At 54.1% G+C, this 22,669-nt stretch overlaps 1 protein-coding gene across 4 annotated transcripts in view; it reads right to left on the reverse strand.

Annotated features, from left to right (window-relative positions):
• Positions 1 to 700: 700 nt before the first annotated feature.
• ECE1 (endothelin converting enzyme 1) overlaps positions 701 to 22,669 on the reverse strand; it is a 103,314-nt gene continuing 81,345 nt past the window's right edge. For all 4 annotated transcript variants that reach the window (XM_069479464.1, XM_069479463.1, XM_069479461.1 and 1 more), the window contains 10 exons: positions 21,767 to 21,881; positions 16,275 to 16,385; positions 14,902 to 15,000; positions 14,318 to 14,395; positions 12,372 to 12,475; positions 8,907 to 9,017; positions 8,144 to 8,211; positions 6,789 to 6,979; positions 3,830 to 3,925; positions 701 to 3,219 (listed from right to left, as the gene is read on the reverse strand). In XM_069479464.1, the coding sequence (XP_069335565.1) occupies positions 3,043 to 3,219; positions 3,830 to 3,925; positions 6,789 to 6,979; positions 8,144 to 8,211; positions 8,907 to 9,017; positions 12,372 to 12,475; positions 14,318 to 14,395; positions 14,902 to 15,000; positions 16,275 to 16,385; positions 21,767 to 21,881 (1,150 nt within the window). In that variant the 3' untranslated portion in view covers positions 701 to 3,042. The remainder of the gene's footprint in view (positions 3,220 to 3,829; positions 3,926 to 6,788; positions 6,980 to 8,143; positions 8,212 to 8,906; positions 9,018 to 12,371; positions 12,476 to 14,317; positions 14,396 to 14,901; positions 15,001 to 16,274; positions 16,386 to 21,766; positions 21,882 to 22,669) is intronic.

Here is a 22,669-nt window from a genome sequence, read left to right on the forward strand (position 1 = left end):
GGATTCTTCCTCACAGTCCTCTGAAGGAACCAAAGCTGCCAACACCTTGATCTGGGACTTCCAGCCTCCAGAACTGTGAGACAATACGTTTCTGTTGTGTAAGCCAAGTCTGTCGTACCTTGTCACAGCAGCTCTGGCAAACTGGCACACTCTGACAGGAGAAGGAAGCCCTATGAGCGTCCTGATCCTGACTGGGAGGCTAGGAAGGGCTTCCTAGAAGAGGTGATGCTAAGCTGGGCTTTGAAGGATGTGTAGGAGTTTATCAGGCAAAGAAGTCAGGGAAGAACATTCCAGACGGAGGGAAGAACATATGCAAAACCCAGGCAAGGCCTAAGTGTATGTCAGAGACTCTTTCTTAAATTTCTTTGAGCTTCCCTCCTGCCTGCCCTTCCGGAGCATCTGAGACCTGGGAAGTCCCTTGCTTCAAGATAATGGCGGGAGGCCCCCTGGGCCCAGGGGTGATGCCATCACTCTCACCTGCAGGGGTGCTCACAGGATCACATGGAGGAAGAGAGAGTGCCTAGGTGGACACAGGGACTGAGGAACCTTCTGGCATTTGTCAGGGTCTGAGGCCTCTGCTCTGGGGGGAGGTGTGGCCAGTCCTGGTGAGGCCAGGGTGGGCAGCTCAGTGCTGGCCAGGGTCCTCCCACGGCCCTTTAGGACATATCACCCCGGGATGACAGACACCGGACACATGGCCCTCGGTACAAGTACTTTATTCCAATTACAATAGTGCCACACCCAAACTACAGTAGCACGAAACAAAATAATACAAAAAATAGATCCCCAGCTTTCAACCCTATGTCTGCATACTCACAGAGAAGCCAGCCCCGTGGCTCCCGGGCCTAAGGGAAAAGCTCTGGATGGGGCAGTGGCAGTGAGGACGGGTCCTTTGCTTTCACCCATGCCAGTCCTGGGCCCTCTTCTCCCCTCCCCCCTGCCACCCCAGCATCTCTGAGCAGTGAGTGCCGCCTGCATTCCCTGGGCTGTACCCCAGCCCGCAGACACTTGCTTCCCACTGGGAGGTCTCCCGGACTGCCCCCCTCCAAGGGGAAGGCAGGAAGGCGGGAGGTGGGGGCGAGGAGGCACAGAGCGCAAGCCAGGGCTGGAAGGCCCATCTCTACGTGACAAGGCGCCTGTGGCCGGCTCCTGGCTCTGGCTTTCTCTGGTCCCCGTCCCATCTTTCCTCTGAAGAGCTACCAGGACTGCCACGTGTGGGGACCAGGGCCCTCATCTGGAATCCACTCCCAACACCCTGTGCAGCTCTGCGGCTCATCCGAAGGTGGAGGACACTCAGGGGCTGTCTGCTCCTCTCGGGCAAGGAGGCGTCTGGCTTCCAGGGTGACGGGAGTGCACTGTGGGGACAGGGCCTGGCCAGAGGCCGGGCTGCCAGGTGGGAGAGCTGTGGCTGTGGTGGGCTCTGTCTGCCTCGGTGACAGGTCCTGCTTCCCCACAGAACAGCGGTGGACGCTACGGGTGGGTCCGCCTGGTGGAGCTCACGAACCTAACTCGGAGAAGCTGTGGTCTCAGGGAGGGGGACGCCAGTCCCGGTTTGCAGGCCAGACTGGGTTGGAAAACTTCCTCGGCTAAGAGCATCCCCAAAGGAGAGGAGTCTGTCTAGCTGTGAGCACTGCCTTGATTCAACCCAGGGGCCGACAGGGGCGGGAGCCCAGGGCAAGTTCAGCCGTTCCTTGGACTCCTGACATCTGGGGCCACCAACCTGCAGGCCAGAGCTCCTGGGCCGCCATGATGGTGGCCCTGCGGGCACTGGGAGCGGGACTGTGGCCTGTGTTCCAGTCAGGACACTTGGGGGCTACACTGAGGTGGCCAAGGGGTCTCTGGGGGCAAGGGCTGTCTCCTGGGCCGCAGCCTCAGGTAAGGCACTTGAGAACTGGTCCTGGGAGCCAGGCCGGGCCGGCGGGGACGGAGCTCAGGGGGAGGGTGTGGGCCCTGCGGGAGACGCACCGTTTTCTCTCTTCTCCTTCCACTGGGGAAGAGGGTCAGCCAGGCCCTGAAGTGGCAGGGATGGGGGATTGCTACAGAGAGGCAACATGCCCCTGGGACAGCTATGGGGTGGCCGAAAGAGGAGGGACGGGAAGAAGACATCTGTGGCGCAGCGTGTACATCTCCTGGGGGAGTCTCAGCCCCACAGGGCTCCTGTGGGCGGGATGCAGGGTGCTCAGTGCCCCCAGATGGGGTTGGAGGACCCTGGCCTGGCCTGATTCTGCCACAGCCTTGGTCCCCTGCTGTGACTGTGGGGATCAGACTTCCTTGCTAGAGTTCCCACTGTCGGACTCTGGGGACAGGGGCAGGCAAGCTGAGAGGGGCAGGGCCCAGACCTGGTGTGCTATATCAGCCCCGAGCTGGCTTCCCACTCTGCCTGGTCACCACGCCTCTCCCGTCCCCACCAGGTGACAGGGGCTGATATAGCGCACCCCAAGGGCTGAGGCAGCTCTCTGACTCGGGGACCTGCTCAGTGGCCCGGGGATCCCCACCTCAGCCCAGCCTCATTTCGCAGTGGGCGGGGAAGAGAGGGAGTTAATCACCGGGGCTTCCCTTGCCCACAGGTCGTTTAGAAAAACAGAACATAATAAATATACCAATCCTTTCCTTAAAAGAAAAAAGTGTTTTAAATGCATTTTTTTCCCTGAAGATTTCCAGTGTATTCCACAATGTTTAAAAAATAGTTTCCCCAAAAATATATATTGAAAGCATTTGACACAGTGGTATTTGTGGTGTATCTGGCCCTTGTCGGCGTGGGGCCCCGGCAAGGTGAGCCGCCAGCCTGACACCAAATGCCTGCTGGAGGGGATGCCTGTGTGCCCGGGCTGTCAGGGTCTTCAGAGGGGACAAATCTCAGGTTATGCTGAGAGCCTGCAGCACGGGCTCCGTGGAAACCCTCCGGCGCAGGGAAGGGGGCCCTGGGTGCCGAGCGGGCTGGGCGGTGCCCTGGAGGCTGGGTGGGGGACACACTTGTCCCCCCACCCAGGGCTTTGTCCTCAGCCCCTCCCCTCCTCTGTCGCGGCTCTCCGTGCTTCGCCCCTACCAGACTTCACATTTGTGGCGCGGGTTCATGGGGGAGCCGAGCGGGCAGTGGAAGTGTTCCGAGAAGGGCTTGGAATTGGAGAGGGAGCCGACGACCCGGAAGCGGGAAGGGCTGTGCGGGTCGGTGATGAGGCCTTCGTGGGAGCTCTCCGGCGTGCGCACAGAGCACCAGACCTGCGGGAGCGCAAAGCGGAGAGGCCAGCGTCACTGCAGGGCCCTGAGGCCACCAGATTGCCCCCATCATGACAGCAGTGGAACCAGCCCCCCACCCGCTGTCTCCACACTGTGTTCCTTCAGCCAGAGCAGCACCTGGGGCTGTGGAGGCCTCTGCGCTAGATTTCATCCGGACAAGGGATCGTGTCCAAACTCCGGTTTGAAAACCCTGGATTTAGTCCAGATCTCTTACTTTCTGGGCAGGGCCTGGTAGCTCAGGCTGCCAACAGAAGGCTATTGACTGAATGTCACCTCAGCTGATGGCCTTGCGGCATCTTGATTTCATGAAACTTCTAGAACCCCAGAACCAGAAGGGACCTTAGTAATCGCCTTGTTCTCTGATCTACTGGATACAGGAGTCTTTTTATTAGCATTCTTGGCCCCTCCTTGAAACTGTCTAGTGACAGGAAGCTCACCTCATGACAAGGCAGATGTCCTGCAGACAGTCCCATGAGTTAGGAAGTTCTCAATTTGAGGGGAACTTGTCTTTTGGCTCTCAGAGCTCTCAGAACATCAAGATGGCAGAATGCACCTGAGTTTGGCATTTTTTCCTCACCTGTGATGAACTCACCTGTGCAAAGCCCAGGAAGAAGAGCTGGTCATTGGTGAGACCCAGGGTCGGCAACGTCTGCTCATCCCCGTTCTTCTTCACCCAGTTCTGGTAAGCCTGGGAGAGGGAAGACCACAGCTCAGGGACTCCCCAGACAGGCAGTGCGGAGGGGGCTGGTGCGGGGGCCTGGGAGGTCTCGGGGAGCTCTCCCCTGTCGGGACAGGGACTGGTTTCTGGGGCTTTGGGCTGGGGCTCAGCCTAAAAGAGCCCTCTTCTTCTTCTTCTTCTTCTTTTTTTTAAGAGATGGGGTCTCCTTCTGTTGCCCAAGCTGGAATGCAATGGCTTGATCACAGCTCACTGTAGCCTCGAACTCCTGGGCTCAAGTGATCCTCTTGCCTCAGCCTCCCAAGTGGCTGGGACTATAGGTGCACACCACCACGCCCGGCTAATTTTTAAAATGTTTTGTAGAGATGGAGTCTCATTATGTTGCTCAGGCTGATCTCGAACTCTTGACCTTGAGTTATCCTCCTGCCTCGGCTTCCCAAAGCACTAGGATCACAGGCGTGAGCCACTGTGCCCAGCTGAGGAACCCTCTTCTCGATCTGCTCTCATTCCGACCTGTGGCTTAAAACACTGTGTACCTGCTGACAGCCCTCACAGTCCTGCTCTCAGCTCCAGCCTCTTCCCTGATTTGTATAATCAGCTGCCCTGGCTGGACATCCAACATGCATCACAAACTTACCGTGGCGCAGATAGAACACACACACACACGTATACATAAACACACACACACACAGGTTATACACATACATACAAACACACAAATGGTTACACACGCACATATACATAAACACACAGGTTACACACGTATATATACATTAACACACACAGGTTACACACATACATATATATAAAAACACACACATAGGTTACACACGTACGTATACACAAACACACACACAGACACACACACGCTTTCCCCATGATAGTCAAGGGCCCACCACCCACCTACTCAGGTTCAAAACCTAGAACTCTTCTTTAATTTTTCTGTCTCTCAAATCTAACACCCAAAATCTAACCACTTCTCCCTCTTCCCATTGCTCTACCCCCCTCTTGTCTGGACAACCTCACAACAGCTTTCTAACTAGTCTCCTTGACTCAAACTGATCCAATTCCAGTCCCCTCCCACGCAGCAGCTTAAGCGTGCCTTGCGAAGCAGGCGTTGGCAGACTGTGCGTGAGGGCCAGAGAGCTGCTACGTTCAGCTTTGGGGGCTAATGGTCCCGTTGCAACAATCCCACTCTTCTGTCGCAGCCCGAAAGCAGCCACACACAACGTGTAAACAAATGGGCGTGGCTGCGTCTCCAGAAAACTTTATTTACAAAAACAGGCTCAGGGCTAGATTTGGCCCACAGGCCGTAGGTTTTAAAGGGTAAATTAGGAGTTCAAGACCAGCCTGAGCAAGAGCGAGATCCCGTCTCTACAAAAAATAGAAAAATTAGCCGGGCATGGTGACACATGCCTGTAGTCCCAGCTACTCGGGAGGCTGAGACAGGAGGATCCCTTGAGCCCAGGAGTTGGAGGTTGCAGTGAGCTACAATGAAGTCACTGCACTCTAGCCTAGGTGGCAGAGCCAGACCCTGTCTCAAAAAAAAAAAAAAAAAGGATAAATTAGATGATGTCATTCCTTTATATAAAGCCCTGTAGCTCTCCACTGTAACCAGAATAGAACCGCAGGCTCCCTCCTCAGCTGACAGAGGCCCGGAGTGGCCTTTCTTCCTATGAATGTGCCGGGCTTGTGTCTGTCCTGTGGCCTCTGCACTTGCTCTTCCCTTTGCTGAGACTGTTTTTCCCCATTTTTTCCCCAGCGCCTCCCTCATCACTGAGATCTCAGGTCAAATGCCAGCCCCCGCCTTATATTCATTACTCTGCCCTGGTTTATATCCTCCACCTTGTCAATACTGACATGATTTCTTAGGTATTTGTTTGCCTTTCTCCCTGCCTCCCCCCCCCACCCCGTCCCTGGCCTCCACTGGCATTGTGAGCTTTTTGAGAGCAGGGTCCCTGCCTGTCTTGCCGCAGACTCTGCAGTGCCTAAAACACAGCACACGTGTGCGTGTGCATGTGTGTGCGTGTGTGTGTGTGTGTGTGTGTGTGTGAAGGGAGGATTAGAAGGTTCTCAATACATTGTCCTGGACTCATGGACTTTTGGCAACTTATCGAATGTTTCTGGGCTCAGTTTGTGCATCTGCACAATGGGGATTATAGGCCTAATTGAAAAGTCGCTGGGGAGTGCGCCCTGCCTGGCACATAGTAAGGCCTCAATAAATGGCCCCTCTTAGGATTTCCACTCTTACTGTCACAGTTAGGAGGGACCTCTGTGTTGCTCTCTGGACAGACACCTCCTGCTTTGCTCTTGTGGCCCTGTTAGCATTCTCATCGGATTCTGCTGACATCTCCGAGCGCCTCCCTGCGCCAGGCCCTCCGTCCATGTCATCCTGTTCCATCTTCCCGACAACCCGACGATGCAGGTATTAGCTGCTTGCCGCCAAGCACACAGGCTCAAGGTTACACGATTTACTCCAGAACCAGGACGTGAGCCCAGAACTGGCTCCACGACCAATGTCCCCTTCCCCGTTCCTCCCTCCACCTGGCCCACGGGGGCCTCCCAGGCCACTGCTGACTGATTTGGTGGTGGCTTCCCCTGCAAAGGGGAGAGCAGGCAGGCTCCCCAGGTGGGACCAGCGCATGCCCTGTCCTGGTCCCAGGCAGGCGGGACTCAGGGCGGGAAGCCCTCTGGTCCAGGCTCTGCACCGGCACTTCCTCAGCAGCCTCTCGGTCAGTCCTCGGGCCCACCGTTTCCACGGGGAGAGGGGAGCTCCCAGGGCTGCCGCGGCTTGCCGGGGTGTCTGTGATGACCCTCCACTGACGAGGCACTGCACAGGCCGGCCTGGGCCGCGCACGGGGAGCGGGACTCTCACCCGATAGGCAGCCTTGAGGCCCCCGTTGTCGGCGATGTTCTCCCCGAGGGTGTGCCGCCCGTTCACCGGCTCCCCGTTCACGCTGTAGTTGCTGTACTGCTCCACCATGCACTCCGTCTGGCGCTTGAACGCCTCCACGGACGAGTTCTTCCACCACGGCCGGAGGTTCCCGTCCTTGTCGTACTCCCGCCCTGTGGGTCAGAGGGAGGCATGGGGTGGAGGGAAGGCGTGGCATAGCGGGGACCAGTTGCTCCCGATGGCTCCTCCTCATCCGTCTACCCTGTCCTCCAGCCAACACAGGAGATGGGCCCATCTGGGTGCTGAAGGAGGTGGAGGGGTTGGCTGTTCAGAGGTGGGAGGGGACGGAGGAAAGTGGCCCAGGCAAAGCCCCAGCGTGGCCAAAGGCTCAGCGGAGCCGGGTTTATTTTCAAGACTGGCTCAGGGACTGTGACCCTAAGTAATGGATGCCCAGGAAAGGGGCAGATGGTGCCAGCAGCATCTAGGACCACAAGACAGGCCCCAGCTGCCAAGGTCCCTGCCCCTTCTGTCTTGGCTGTGGGGTCCCCAAGGCAGGAGGCAATAAGGAAGAATCTGGACATTAGCTGGTGAGGAGGGACTGACTTCAACGCCTCCGACTGTGGTCGGACCAGAGAAGTCTCTGGAGTGGTGGAGAAATTACGCTCCCTGTGGATGCTAATCCCCACCGTGAGGACTGGACACTTTCCACGAGCAGGGTGCTTCGTCGTGTTTCCCACGATCCTCCCGAACACCACACGAGGTTGAAATCATCATTCCCATTTTACAGACACGGAGGTGGAAGCTTGGAGAAAGGATGGGACTTGCTAAAGTTCATACAATCAGCAGGCTGGTAGAACCAGGATTTGAGCCTAGATCCTTCGGTCTCCAAAGCTAAGGCCTTTATTTTTATTTATTTATTTTGAGACAGAGTCTCCCTTTGTTGCCCAGGCTAGAGTGAGTGCCATGGCGTCAGCCTAGCTCACAGCAACCTCAAACTCCTGAGCTCAAGGGATCCTCCTGTCTCAGCCTCCTGAGTAGTTGAGACTACAGGCATGCACCACCATGCCCAGCTCATTTTTTCTATATATATTTTTAGCTGTCCATATAATTTCTTTCTATTTTTAGTAGAGACGGGGTCTCGCTCTTGCTCAGGCTGGTCTCGAACTCCTGAGCTCAAACGATCCGCCCACCTCGGCCTCCCAGAGTGCTAGGATTACAGGCGTGAGCCACCACGCCCTGCCAAAGCTAAGGCCTTTAGAGGTGAAGGCAGTGGGAGGCAGAGGCAGTGGGGCCTGGAAGCTGATGGGCCCATCTGAAGGACCCACAGGAACTTGTACCTTGATCGTCAAAAGCATGAGTCAGCTCGTGGCCCACGACGACACCGATGCCACCAAAGTTTAAGGCTCTGGAGGGAGAACACAAAGGTGAGGGCAATGCCTCAAGGGAAGGGGCCCTCGCTCTTGTCCAGTTATGTGACTGTCCCTTCCTGGGCCTGGAGACATAGCGGAGTCCTGCAGGGCTCTGTGGGGGTGGGGCCGTGGCCTAAGCCTGCAGCCAGGCCCCTGAAGCCCATCGGAGCTGGCAGAGTCTGCTGTGGTCAGCTGTGCCCACTGGGTACCACACGGTGTGCTAGATGCTCTACAGAACTGCGCTGTCCTCTTCAGTCATTGCGGAAGAGTTAGGTGTTACTAATCGGCTCTGTGAATGAGCCACTGAGGCTGGGAATGGGCCCATCACTCTGCCCAAGGGCCGCACAGTCATCAAACAGCAGACCTGGGATTCAAACCCAGGACCGTGCAGTTTCATTTCTGACACAGTGCCCTCACTTCTTCCCACTCCCCAGCTCTGACTGTTTTAAAACACTGTCAGGGGGGCATTTCTCCTACATGGGGGCTTCCAGATCCAAGAGACCCCTGGAGAGAAGGAAAGGGAGTGAGGATGTTTCCTCTGCAACTTCTCTGACAGTCCCAAGCCATGTGGGCCACTAGGGCAGAGATCACCCACGGGCCTGGCTGTGGGCCACGGGGCTGGGCTGGGCTGGCAGTCCGAGGAGGGTGGGGTGGTGGAGGGAGTGGGATGGGAGCCCCAGAGGCAGCCTACTTGGGTGAGGAGCGGGTGTAGAATGGTGCCTGCAGGATCCCGGCCGGAAACACGATCTCATTCTTGGTGGGCGAGTAATAGGCGTTCACCATGGGTGGCGTCATGCTCCACCTGCAAGCAACGCACACGCTTGAGATCTCAGGCACAGCTGGTGGGAGGCCAGGTGGGGACAGCCCACCTGGAGGGCAGCTTGGAGACTGGTATCAAGAGCCTTAAAAATAGGGATTCCCCTCGACCCCAGGCCCAAGTGCACACACATACAAGCAGCGCTGTTTTTGAGGGGAAATCTAGAAAACACCTGCCCATCATAAGGAATTGGTTAAATACATGATGTCACATCACATAGTGTGGAGTACCGAGGCTCTTACAAAGAACAAGATGGACCCTTAGATATTGAAAAGTCAACACTGTCTAGGCTTGAAACCTATCCATTAGCAATTCTCGAAGTGTGGTCTGTGGACACCTGGAAGGGGAACCCCCAAGACTCTTTCAGGGGGTCCATGAAGTCAGACCACATAGTAATATTAAGATGTTATTTGCCTTTTCTGCTGTGTCAACATTTGCACAGATGATGCAAAAGCAACGTGGGGTACAACTGCTGGAACCTGAGCATGAGTCAAGGCAAGTTCTAGAGGTCACAGAGCAAATGAGCCATTTTCACTTAGAACATATTTAATGAAGTAGCATAATTATTAATTTCATTAAATGTAACCCCCTGAATACAAGACTTTTATTTTTTTTCAGAGATAGGGTCTCGCTCTGTTGCCCAGATTGTAGTGTAGTCACACAATCATAGCTCACTGTAACCTTGAACTTCTGAGCTCAAGCAATCCTTCCATCTCAGCCTCCTGAATACCTGGGACTATCGGTGCATGCCACCACATCTAGCTAATTATTTTTATTTATTTTTTATAGCGATGGGGTCTCATTATGTTGCCCAGGCTGGTCTTGAACTCCTGGCCTCAAGTGATCCTCCCACTTCAGCCTCCCAAAGTACTGGGATTACAGGTGTGAGTCACCACACTCAGCTAAGATGTTTTAACATTCCACATGACCAACTGAGAAATCCACAGAATGCATTTCTGCTTTTGTCATGGAACACCACTGGTACTTTTAGGACTGACAAACTATGGAATTTCAGACTTGAATATTTGGCAGACATATTCTTAAAAATAAATAAAGTAAGCTTATCGCCTCAAGGAAAACAACCTCACATCATTTGTTGCCAATGATAAAAATAGTTTTCAAAAATTTTTTCAAAACAAATTTCAAAGTTTCAAGCAAAAATTAAAATTTTTAAAATCTTGTCTTGGCTACCACAAATTTGACAGCTTTTCTGTAACACTTATAGGCCTTTCTCATTAGGTTAGTAGTGATATTAACAAACTAAGGGATACCCCAAATGTGGGTTTTCTTTTAATACTATATAATGAAAGTGTCACTGTTTAGAAAATCTGTAAAATTCAGTGAACCACTGTTTTCCAAATGCCTAATGCATGATGTTACAAAATCACACTTGGGTAAAAGATCCATTCAAAGCACAAGATACACCAGTGGGTTTTAGCGTAACAGAGTATGAAAAGTTTATGGCTATGGTTTCAGATTCCACATGCAATTAACCTTCAAGAAATTACTACTTGTTGGCCAAGCTCAATGGCTCATGCCTGTAATCCTCTCTGTAATTTAGCACTTTGGGAGGCCAAGGAGGGAGGATTGCTTGAGGCCAGGAGTTCGAGACCAGCCTGAGCAAGAGCGAGACCCCATCTCTACAAAAAATGGGAAAATTAGCCAGGTATGGTGGTGCGAGACTGTAGTACCAGCCACTCGGAAGGCTGAGGCAGGAGGCTCGCTTGAGCCCAGGAGTTTGAGGTTGCAGTGAGCTATGACAATGCCACCACCCTCTAGCCAAGGCAACAGAGTGAGACTCTGTCTCAAAAAAAAAAAAAAAAAAAAGAAAAGAAAAAAAAGAAATGACCACTTGTTGAGTGTTTTGGTGTAGTATCAGAAGAATATGCACAAATATCAGAAAAGACTATTAAAATGTCCTCCCCTTTTCCAACGATATCTGTGTGCAGTTAGATTTTCTTTATATATTTCAAAATAACATATTGCAACAGATTGAATGCAGAAGCACATATAAGAATCAACTGTCTTCTTTTAAGCCAGATATTGAAGAACTTTGCAAAAAGTAAAACAATACCGTTCTTCTCAATAATTTTTGAAAACTTTCAAAAATTTTATGAAAATTTTCATAAAAATCAATATAACCCACATAAACAGAAAAGCTTTTGGGGATCCAACAATTTTTTAAGAGTACAGAAGGGTCCTGAGGCCAAAAAGTTTGAAAGTAATGGCAGACAGTAATGAAGTACTTGGCATTTTGGTGACTTTTCTGGCCTGGAGGGGAGGGGCGAGTGAGGAGTAGAGTGAGGTGCAAATGACATTTTCTCCAAGAGCATAAACAGTCACTCTGCTTCCTCAGGGTGAGCCACAGAGAGAGATGTGCTAAGGGAAGCCCCAAGCCATGAGAAGACATTGAGAAATTTAAAATACTGTATTTACATTAAAATAACCACAGATACATTAATGGGTAGGAGACAAATTTAAATGAATAGCTGTAAGCTGAATTAAGAGATTTCGGGTTAATTGACAACAGTGCCTGAGCCACATTCCGAAGGTAAAAGCCCACCTTGTGCATTTAGCGGGTGCCCTGGTTGAAGATGAGAAGCTTAGAGGAAACAGAGCTGTGTGAACCCTGGTTGTCCACGAGGGGGCACCACAAGCAAAGAGAAGCTGCTTTCACCTTCAGCAAGATTAACCCGGCAGAATGTTTTAGGAAGGGAGGAGCCTTAGTCTGGGACAAGAACGGGGCTGACAACATCTGACTTTCCTGAGGGAACAGTTTAAAAAAGGACGGATACCAAGTTTCACTCCAGATTGTTCTGATGTAAGAAGGTCAGGAGGCCTTATTTTGGAAAATGTTCCCCAGAGACCCTGATATGCAGTGAGGTTTGGGAACCAAAGCTGCTGGGGCCCATCTAGAACCTTCCCCAGGCCTCTGCGGGGGACCTGTCCTGAGAAACCACCACTCCTGTCAGTGAGGAACTACCGGAAACTAGCCCTTGGCGGAGTCCTCACATTTGACTGTCACAGTGACCAAGGACCAGCTCCTCCCATCCTATCTTGCAGGTAACAGAAGCTGCCCCGAATGCGGCTCAGCGCCAGGGGCCGGGCTCACGCTGCCAACGGGCTGGGCGCCGGGGGCCGGACTCGAGCCCATGCCAGCTCCTAGCTGGGCCACGCCGCTTCGGCCCCGGGTGTCTTCACCTGGAAAGTGGGATCACAACGGTGTCCGCTCCTCAGGGGCTCCCATGGCAGTCGTATCTGGTGCGTGGCAGGTGTGCACGGAGGGCACCCTCGCGTGCACGGGAGCCTGCGCCTTCTCGGCAGGGCCCGGGGACTTACTGATCTCTGTTGGGGGCTTTCCTCAGCTGGTCGGCCGTGACCCTCCAGGAGAAGTTGAAAAACCGCATGGCATTCTCGAAGTAGAGGTCTGGGACTGCGGTGTACTGGAAGAGAGGACACAGAGTCACAGGACCAGAGCGTGCGCAGGCCGGGGGGCGAACCCTAAGGCCGAGGAAGCCGAGAGCTGTGGAGGTGAAGGGAGACCCGGGGCCGCAGGCGTGGGCTCTGCCCTTGGCCTTCAGCCTGCAGGGGTCTGACACTAACGCCCCCCTTCAAGGACACACTAAGAGCTTCACCCAGGGGTGTCAGACGGTGTCACAGTGCTGCAGGAAGGTCCTGCAGCAGCGCCTGGGTCTGAAACAAAATTATCTCCTGTGCTGTCTGGCGGGACGTTCTGTGATGACGGACGTGTTCCGTGCCTGCGCCGTCCATATGGCAGCCACCAGCCACCGGCCACAGGTGGCTACTGAGCATTTGCAATGTGGTGAGTGTGGCTTTTAAATTTAATTTTAATTAATTTAAGTTTTAATCAATTAAATAGCCAGCTATGGCTTGTAGCTACCGTACCCAACAGCTCAGATCCAGTGAATGAAGCTGGAACCCATCTCGGACACGTCAGGGGACAAGTATTATTGCACCGTGCCCCCCGCCACTGCTCAGCCCTTCAGCTCCTGACAGGTGCAAATTCTGCCCTAGATCCGCGCCAGAGCCTTGTGGCTTCACATCAGGGATCTGGCACAATGGCAGATCCTCAGGCAGGACACCCGTCCCGTGCGCTCTGCCTGCTGCCTCCAGGGTCCCGGATCTTGCATCGTGACATTCTGCAGCATCTTCCATGACTCTCAAGGAAGAAGGCTGCAGAGTGAGCCTCGTGCTCTCAGAAGTAATTTTAATATTCTTAGGTTTTAAATAGAACCATGATGAGAGGTTATGATAATTTTTTAAATGTCTACATTCACAAATTTTAATCACGAGAAGATACAAAACTTTATTATCCGAGGCAGAAGCACAATCCACTTAACAGAGTGACTTGCCCAAAGTTCTAACCAGCAGCGATATATCAGCTAACCCTGCTGCCTAAATTAAGCTGAAAAATGCATTTGAGATTTATGTTCCCTCTTTCCCGTTAGCATTTCAAAGTCAAAAATCAGAGGTCCTGGCCGGGCACGGTGGCTCACGCCTGTAATCCTAGCACTCTGGGAGGCCGAGGCAGGAGGATCGCTTGAGCTCAGGATTTTGAGACCAGCCTGAGCAAGAGCAAGACCCTGTCTCTAATAAAAATAGAAAAATTAGCTGGGCATGGCGGCGCATGCCTGTAGTCCCAGCTACTTGGGAGTTTGACATAGGAGGATCACTTGGGCCCAGGAGTTTGAGGTTGCTGTGAGCCAGGCTGACGCCACTGCACTCTAGCCCGGGCAACAGAGTGAGACTCTGTCTCAAAAAACAAAACAAGACAAAACAAACCAAAATAAAACACATAAAAAAATCCAAACCACCAGAGGTCCAAGTCTCTCTGGGGAGGAGGGGGAGGACCCTGGGGACCTGAGTTAACTCTGGAAGCAGGACCAGGGAGGGTGGACACGATTTGAGGGGCCCCATGTTATGCTCCATCCCATGATGTCTTAGGGCCACCGATTCTCTCTGCCCCCTCTAGGACGTGTTTCCCCGTTATTTCCCACACACTAAGTGGGGCTGACCATTCCCAGCAGGGCATGCGGCTGTGTGCTGGTACTGACTACAGGGCACTGCCTGGTGGCGGCTCCAGGGAGGCAGGGTCTCCAGCTGACCCAGAAGCAGGCAACGGCCCCAGCCCCAGCCCACGCCCCATGATCTCCTGATGTCCTGACCGCCATACTTCCCCAGCACCCCATCTGGACCCAGCCTCGCCTCGGCCCCTTCCCAAGGGAGCATTTGGGAACGCAAGGGTGCAGGGTGGCAGCACTCACGTCATTGAACACCTTGTCCAGCTCCTTGGGGTCCATGATGAAGTTGGGGTAGCCTATCATGTTGTAGATGGCGTCCGCCTGAACGGGAGAGACAGAGGAGGTGAGTGCCAGCAGCCCCGGCCAGGCTGGCCCCAGCCCTGTGGGTGCCGGGCGCAGGGTCTGGGCCAAGTGGAAACAGGGCCAGGCTGCTCCTGCCTAAGGGCTTCCCCATCACTTTCTGGAAAGACTCCCCCCTTGCCAAACTTTGGGTCTCTGCTTAAATGTCCCCCCGCCCACGCCCAGGGAAGCCTTCCCCAACCCCACCCCACTGGATGGTGCGGATCCCTCACTCCTGTGGACGTGACATATCTTCTCCCACTTTTCCTGCACACCCAACGAGGTTCGTTTTTTACGGTCACTCATGGAATCGTGTGCTCAGGGTTGTCCTTGCGCCCCGCTAGGCTGTTCGTGCCCTGAAGGCAGGACGGCATCCAGGTGGTGCTCACTGGATCTAACTAGCCTCTCCACCCACCCTCCTCCACCTGTGGCCGCAGCCTCTGTGCTGAAGCCTTGGCGACCCCCACCAGGCGCCTGGCCAGCCTCACCTTTTCCTTGGCCGACTTCCGGGTCTCTTCGTCCATCCACTTCAGGGTGCTCAGGCTTTCCTCAAATGCCTTCTTGATCTCTAGGATTATCTCAGTGGCCTGAGGAAACAGACGCCGCCCCAGTAAGGTCTGGGCACTGGCCTCGCCTAAATGCAACGGGGGCCCCAGGCAGAGGATGATGCCGGGCCAGAAGCTAACCTCAGTTTTGGCTCACAGCTGAGGCCAGGGTAAGAGACGGAGCCACAGCTGCGTTTCCCAAACCAGGTCCTAACATTGACCTCCAGCAACGGCCTTCCATTAACAGGGCTCCAGGGTCAAATAAACTTAGGATAAGCTTCGGGAACATTGGTAAAGTCTTTTTGCTGCAGGACTTTTCAGAGCCTTTAATGTGGCAATATTTACTGTGACTCTTTCAGAGAGGGCTAGAATACGTAGCCTCGCTCAGACTTACTGGACCACAGAATTCCTCTCTGATGGATGGGTTTTAAAATCTAGAGAACTTGAGTTCTGAGGAGCAGTTTCAGGAATGCGGTGCTCAGGCTGGAGATAAAAAGCTGTTATGGAGGGTGACAATGTCCTGGGCAGACCTGGAGGCCGAAGACAGGAAGCTGAGGATTCTAGCAAAGGCAGAGGCAGAGGCAGAGCCACATGGCCGCAAGGGCAGGGCGCTGACAGCTGCGACTCGAGACTCTGCCTGGGCTGCTCGCAGGCCGGCCAGCGACCAGGTCTGAGTCTCCACTGGCTAATCTCTGACTACAGATAACTTGTACATTAATACAAATGAACACTACTTGTAATCAAAACTGGAACAATATATAATACATAAGGGCACCTGTTCACTGAACGCTTATCTCGTGCCAGGTGTCCTTACGTGCGGCATTTCATTTCACCTCCCTCTGCGGGAGGAACGCCCTGCCCTCCACCTTACAGATGAGGTCAGAGTGCTGTCCCCAGTCACCCAGCCAAAGGGTGGTAAAGCCAGGACCTGAGCTTAGGTCTGGCTGTCTCCACAGTGCTCAGCCACGATGTCCCCCTTCCTGTCTAGAACAAACTCATTACCCACAGAATAAGAAAAATGTCACTCTCTGGGCCAGAGCTGCTCTGTTGGGTCCTTCTCACCCTTGCGGGTGGGGACGGCTGTCACAGCCCTGCAGGTTGCTGGGAGGATCAAACAAGAGAGTGCGGAGGAAGGGCCCGGCACCCGGTAGCAGGAGCTATTACGACAGACTCATCGCACTCAGGGTGTGAGAAGGGGACCTCTGAGTTCAGGCCGGAGCAGGAAAGGCCCAGAGCAGGCCAGAGCGCGGGCTGCTGAGTCCATGAGGGCTGAGGCAGGCTGACATCACGGCCTGTGTGCGCGGGGAGGGACTTACTATGTTCTTGCTGTCCTCGGCGAAGGTCGCTTTGACGAACATGGGGCCCAGGGCAAAGCCCAGGTTGTTTTCTGTGTCACTCACACAAAACTTCCAGCGAGGAAGACAGGTCTGGAAAACACAAGTGGGACGGCCCGCTTGGCCCCGGCCCCCCTTTCCTGGCCCCGCTGGCGGGGAGGTAGCACCGTCTGGGCCCGTGCGTCCTTCCAGCACCGCACGGAGACCTCTCTGACCCGGTGAAGTCATTTTAGGCCCTGAACCAGGAGGCCGCAGATACTCCTCATGCCATCCTTGAGTGCCAGGCCCTGTGCTCGGGACTTCACAAACAGTATCCCCTTGAGCCATCAAAATGACCGTGGGAGGCGGGGCTCCTGAGCCATGTGACAGAAGAGGAAGCAGAGAGTCAGCAAGGGGCAGTCACTGGTCCAGGGTTCCCCAGCAAGGGAGGGTGTTGCTTGGACGGGACCTGAGATGTGCCTGGCTCACACCCTGTGCTCCTACCCTGTCCTGCCTCCCAGGGGAGACCAGGCGTCTGGTGGCAAAGAGCCAGGGGAAGTCACCTGTCTACCCTGAGCAACGGGGAAAGCTCCCCAGAAGGCCCGGGCCCCAACGCCACTGAAAGCCTCCTTGAAAAAGAACAGCTCCAGCGGCGCTGCAGGATTTCGATGTACCGGTTCCCCCTTGGTGTTTCCCATTAGTCCACAGGACACCCCTACGTGAACCGGAAACAGGTGTCCGCGGGCTGCAGCCTCCTGAGGCGTGGCCTGGGGAAGAGCGCCAGGGCTTGCTTCAGCCCCCCACGGTCCCCCTGCTCAGGCATCCCTCCGGGGACAGTGAGCATGACCAGGCGTGGTGGCCCTGCTCATGTAAATCCTTCGTGCTGCAGAGGCAGCGGATGTCTTCTTAATCCTGAAGAACAGGTGGTGGCGACCACCCGCACTCCGGGCAGCCTGATTCATGATGGCCCTACCCTGCAAACCACCCAAATGCCCATCAACAGGCAGATGGATAAACACAATGTGGTATTTTTATACAGCAATGTACGCCTTGGCAACAAAAAGGAATGAACTACTGATACATCCAACAACATAGACGCATTCCACAGACGCAGGCTGAGCAAAGGAGCCAGGCTCGCGGCGCGTGATGCCATCTGCACCCGCCGCTGCGGTGGGGGAGCTTGCTGCTCAGAGGACGCTGGGCACATGGGTGACGGGAATGTTCTCTATCTTAATCGGGTGGTGGTTACCTGGGTGACTTCATTTGTCAAAACTCAATTGTATACTTAATGTATACTGTATATTTTATGATAGGCAAATTATGTCTTGGCTAAAAAAAAATTCTTCCAGGCAAGGAGGAGGAAGAGGGAGGCAAGAAGGGGCACTGTAGTCTTCTGTAAGTTCAGTCACCCGAGTTCTTTTTAGCCTTCTCAACCTCGTGTCTATTTGGACACCTGCCTTCTGCCTTGCCCCGGTGGCGGAGCCCACGGTGGGACACACGGTCTGTGTCTGGCCGAGGCCAACCACACAAGGGGTCAGGACTCAAACTTCGAGGCTCCATGGAGTCTCCAGGCCGTGACGGCTGGATCACGGTCACAGACGCATTCTTATGCACTGTCTTCTCAGGAGGTTCTTTGGATAAACCCATTCATTCACGCAGGCATTCATTCATTCACGTATCCAGCGTTCTCTGAGCAGTCCCTCCGCGCCCTGACTGTGCTAGGTCTTTGGAATCTTGAGTCAACAGTGAGCCTGCACTTAAGGGACTCGATTGAAATGCCCGGAACGTCCAGTGGGCGACACAGACCTGCAGCGACAACACCCACAGCAGTAATCGCAGCAGTGAAGAAGAGTGAGTGTTCACGCTGTGCCCGGCCCCATCCCATGTGATGCTCTCGGTAACTGTACGAGGCAGGTCTCCCTTTGTTCCTTTTTGCAGATAAAGAAACGGAGGCACAGAGAGGTTAAATCACTTGCCTGAAGGGATCTCCCGGGGAGTAAGTGGCCGAGGTGGGATCTGAACCCAGAAAGTCTGGCTGCAATGTCGCCCCTCAAAGAGGCCACACTCACCACCTCCAAGTCATGGAGTCCCTGGCAGTGCTATAGGATGACATGAGACTCTTCAAATGGAGCAAGGGTCAGGGGGCCTCATGCGGTCAGGGAACGTTCATCCGGGAGGGACCTACGAGCCAAGTCTGGGGAGATGAGGAGCAGCCAGCCAGCCTTCTTCTCCCCAGCTGGCAGTAGTTTTTTAAACCTCCCTCTTGTTCACGGTAATACAGCAGCACTAAGCCAGGAGGAGGGAGGGGTTTACCAGCAGGGCTTCCTTCCTCGCTGCTGGGAGTCGCAAATCCCGGATAGTAACTGGTGATAAGGGAGCTTTAGCCTGTGGAACAGACTTTGCAGGGATCCCCTCACGTAATCCTAGACAACCCTTGGATAAGCAGGGCAGAGATTAGCTACCCGTTTTATAGACGGCAGATTGAGCCCGCCCCGGGTAACCCAAGCTTGTACGGTTAGAAGACGCATTTCAAACTCAGCTCTTCTGACCCCACATTCCGTGCTGGTCCCTTACGCCAGGCTCCCTCCCCACAGGGACGAACAATTGCACGCTCCACGCTGCTTTGCACACTGTAAGTGTTCTCCCAATGGACGCCATTCACAGGGGTCCTGCAAGATGAGGTCAGGAATGATCCCAACGTGCAGATGAGAAAACTGAGGCTCAAAGAGGTACAAGGACTACCCACGGTCACTCAGCTGGGATGTGGCTTTGAGTTGTGCTGAACACAAGCAGGATGGACTTGGCCTGGCCCCACCACAGTGGGGGAGTGGGGAAGGGGCGAGTATCCTCCACCCCTCAGCCCTGGGGCATCCAGAGACCCCTGGCTCAGAGCCTCCTGCCTTGGGGTCTCCCACCTGCCCCTGCCTCTGCTGAGACCTCTTTGCACCCCACCTGCTCCAGGTGCCACGTTAGAGTAGAACCCTGTCCTTTGAACCTGGCCCAGGGAAGCTCATTCCATTAATTATTTATTTTTAATTGTGGTAAAATACACAGGACATAAAAGTTATTATCCTAACCACTTTTTTTTTTTTTTTTTTTGAGACAGTCTCCCTCTGTTGCCCGGGCTAGAGTGCCATGGCATCAGCCTAGCTCACAGCAACCTCAACCTCTTGGGCTCAAGCTATCCTCCTGCCTCAGCCTCCTGAGTAGCTGGGACTACAGGCATGCGCCACCATGCCTGGCTAATTTTTTCTATATATTTTTAGTTATCCAGCTAATTTCTTTCTATTTTTAGTAGAGACGGGGTCTCACTCTTGCTCAGGCTGGTCTTGAACTCCTGACCTCGAGTGATCCTCCTGCCTTGGCCTCCCAGAGTGCTAGGATTACAGGTGTGAGCCACCGCGCCCAGCCCCTCCTAACCATTTTTATGTGTATAGTTCAGTAGTGATAAGTATATTCTCACTGTTGTGCAACCAGTTTCCAGAACTACTTCATCTTGCAAATCTGAAACTCTATACTCATTAAACAATAATCCACCCCCCGCCCCCGCCCCCCAACCCCAGTCCCTGGCAACCGCAGGGAAGCTCGCTTTTAATTTTTGGTTCCTGCAGAGCCGAAGCTGAGTGGTGCAGAGCTGAGGGGTATGGGCTATGGAATCAGATGTGCTGGGTTTGCACAAGTTCCTTCCCCTCACTAAGCCTCAGTTTCCTCATCTGTAAAATGGGAGATGATAATTCCTAATACACAAAGCTGTTATAGAAACCGGGTGAGATAATGCCTATAAAAGGTAAATATCCAATAATGGTATCTTTGGTTATTATTATCGTCATTACGTGAGTAGCTGAAAGTGCCTCAAAGTCATAGACTTCAAGATCAGGCTTTGAATTCAGGCTTGAGTTCATTGCCAAGTGACTTGAGAAAGTCCCTTCACCTCCCGGAGCCTCAGCTTCCTCATCGAACCCCAGAGGGTGAAAGACGGTGCAGGTGAGACTCCCCATGCAGCGCCACCTCTGTAGCCATCACCCCGGGCCTGGTCAGACCCTTCCTGTACAAAGTCCCCTGGGAGGCCAAGTGCTGCAGGGAGTGGAATTCTGGTTCTGGTCACATCTATAACCCAGGGCCAGTCCAAGGTAGGTGCAGGTAAAGCAGGAAACCGGGTCGGCCAGGCATGGCAGCCAACCCACTGCTTGCCCTTGTCCTTCTTCACAGGGCACAGTGGCCTTCATGGCCAAGGCCTGGTGGTGCCCTCGGAAGCTCCTCTGGTCAGAAGCAGGGCTTGTTCCCAGCCACCCTCTCTCACGGTCCCCTCCTGCCAAAGGGGGGTGGACATGAGGATGGGAGAGAAAAGAACTTTTTCCAGGATGAACTCCAGGGCCGGAGGCAGGAGCCCACATCCTGCCATTCTCTGCCAATCCTTATCGGGCCCCACCCACTCCACTGACTGTGGGGGCGTCTAGGAGGGGGTCCAGCTGGAGTGTGCTCTGCCTGCCCTCTGGGGAGGGCCCGCTGGGGGCCTGCTAGCTGCTGTCCTGGGTGGGGGCAGGGTGTGCCAGGCGAGCTTGGCACCCCAGTCTCTACTGCTCTGCAGATGGGGCACCTCCCAGCCGCCCTCTGGGGCCGTGGCTTGGTACACCCCATCAGCACACAGAACTGATCAGTTCCCGTCACCTCTCTCAGCAGATGTGGGCTCTTGGGACACAGACCCCATCTCGCCCATGTCACTATCCCACACTGGGCTCAGAGCCTGGCACACAGTGGCAGGAATTCAGGGCATAACCATCTGTCTCAGCTGCACAAAGGCGAGGGTGACCAGCCACTTCCTCCGGGAGAAGGGAGAAGTGGCTACAGAACCTTCCCCTAGGGGAGGGCCCTGAAGCGTCTGGAAGATTGGCCCCTCAGCGGTCACGTGGGGCAGAGCCCACCAAGCCTGGGGCCTGCAACTCCTGCTACTCCAGATGCTCGGGGCCTAGCTCTGGACTGGCTTTCCCAGACTACAGGGGATAACAGGGTCAGTGAACACTCACGCAGTACCTGCCATGAACCAGGTGCTGTTCTACGAGCTTCGTGTTTCTGGGGAGGAAGAGTGTTACTGCGGCTGCCCTGCGCAAAGCGAGGATAATAACAGCACCCGCCTCACAGGGCTGTGAGGACCACGAGAGTTATTCAGGGAGAGCATTATCATCACCACCAAGAAGGAGTTGGAAGGGAAAGGACAAAAGCCACCTTTTGCTGTCAATTAGCTAAGTTGCTAAGACTCCTCTTTACCCTTGACTTGGCATAACCACCTCCTTCCAGAAGCTTCTGTTCACCCCCAGCTGGCTTAGGTCCCTTTCTGGGCTCCCACAGACACCTGGGCAGGCCCCTTTAAGGACTGTCTTCATTCTCTTCCTGTTGTCTACCTCCCTCACGCGCTCCATGGCTCTGAGCAGGTACCACCGGCCTAGCACACAGTAGGTGCTCAGCATGTGTATGGGAACACACAGTAACAGGCTCACCTTCTTGGTCCCGTACATGACTTCCATGAACTTCTCATCGGCATCCTGAAAGCGCTGATCAAGGAAGGAACTTGTTTTCCGCACCAGGTTCCAGATCATGTAGTTGTTCAGCAGGCTGGGGCAAGAGGAGACCAGACCGGCTCGGAGATGCCCCAGGCCGGAAGTGTCGCAGCACTTCCCCCACTGACCCCTAGGGGGCTCTCAAACTCGGCGCCTGATTGACCGGGTTACTACTCTATAAGCACATGGAATGCAAACCCTTCGGTGCCTGGTGCAATCACTTGTACACCACAAGTGCTCAATAAATCCTTGTTGCCTAGCTGCTTTGTATCTGGCCTCTGTGAAGCCCCTGCGTGGAGACTCACCCTGGATGGTGTCTGCTACAGGGCGAGGGTGGGGAAGAGGCTGCCATGTCTACAGCTTGGACATGTCCCTGCGGGAAGGCCAGAGACAGGGAAGGGGAAGAGCAGAAAAGCAGCTCTGGCCAAGGTTTCCATGAAGATACAGGGGACCAGGGGCACAGGGGACCTGTGGCTGTTGCCACTGTTGCAAAGAAGTCACCTTAGCACAAAGACGTTCACTACAGCGAACTTCTAGCCTCTAATCGGAAATCGACCTAAATGTCTGACAACAAGAGAAGTGGTAAATAAATAATTGCATTTATATATGATGGAATACTATGCAACTATGAAAAATGATGTCTGCAGAGGGTTTAGGATGACTCGGGGAAAACGCTCATGGTAAAGGGCGAGGGAGAAGCAGCCTACAGCTAGGTACAAATGATGGCGGAAAAAAGAACCACGTGTTAGAAACTCCCTCTCTCTCTCATGCTGACTCCTCCATGTGCCCCCCCACATCCCAAAAGATCAACAGCAGTATTTTAGGAAATTTAATTTTTTTTCC

This window comes from Eulemur rufifrons, chromosome 8, assembly GCF_041146395.1.
Source record: "Eulemur rufifrons isolate Redbay chromosome 8, OSU_ERuf_1, whole genome shotgun sequence".
NCBI lineage: Eukaryota > Metazoa > Chordata > Mammalia > Primates > Lemuridae > Eulemur > Eulemur rufifrons.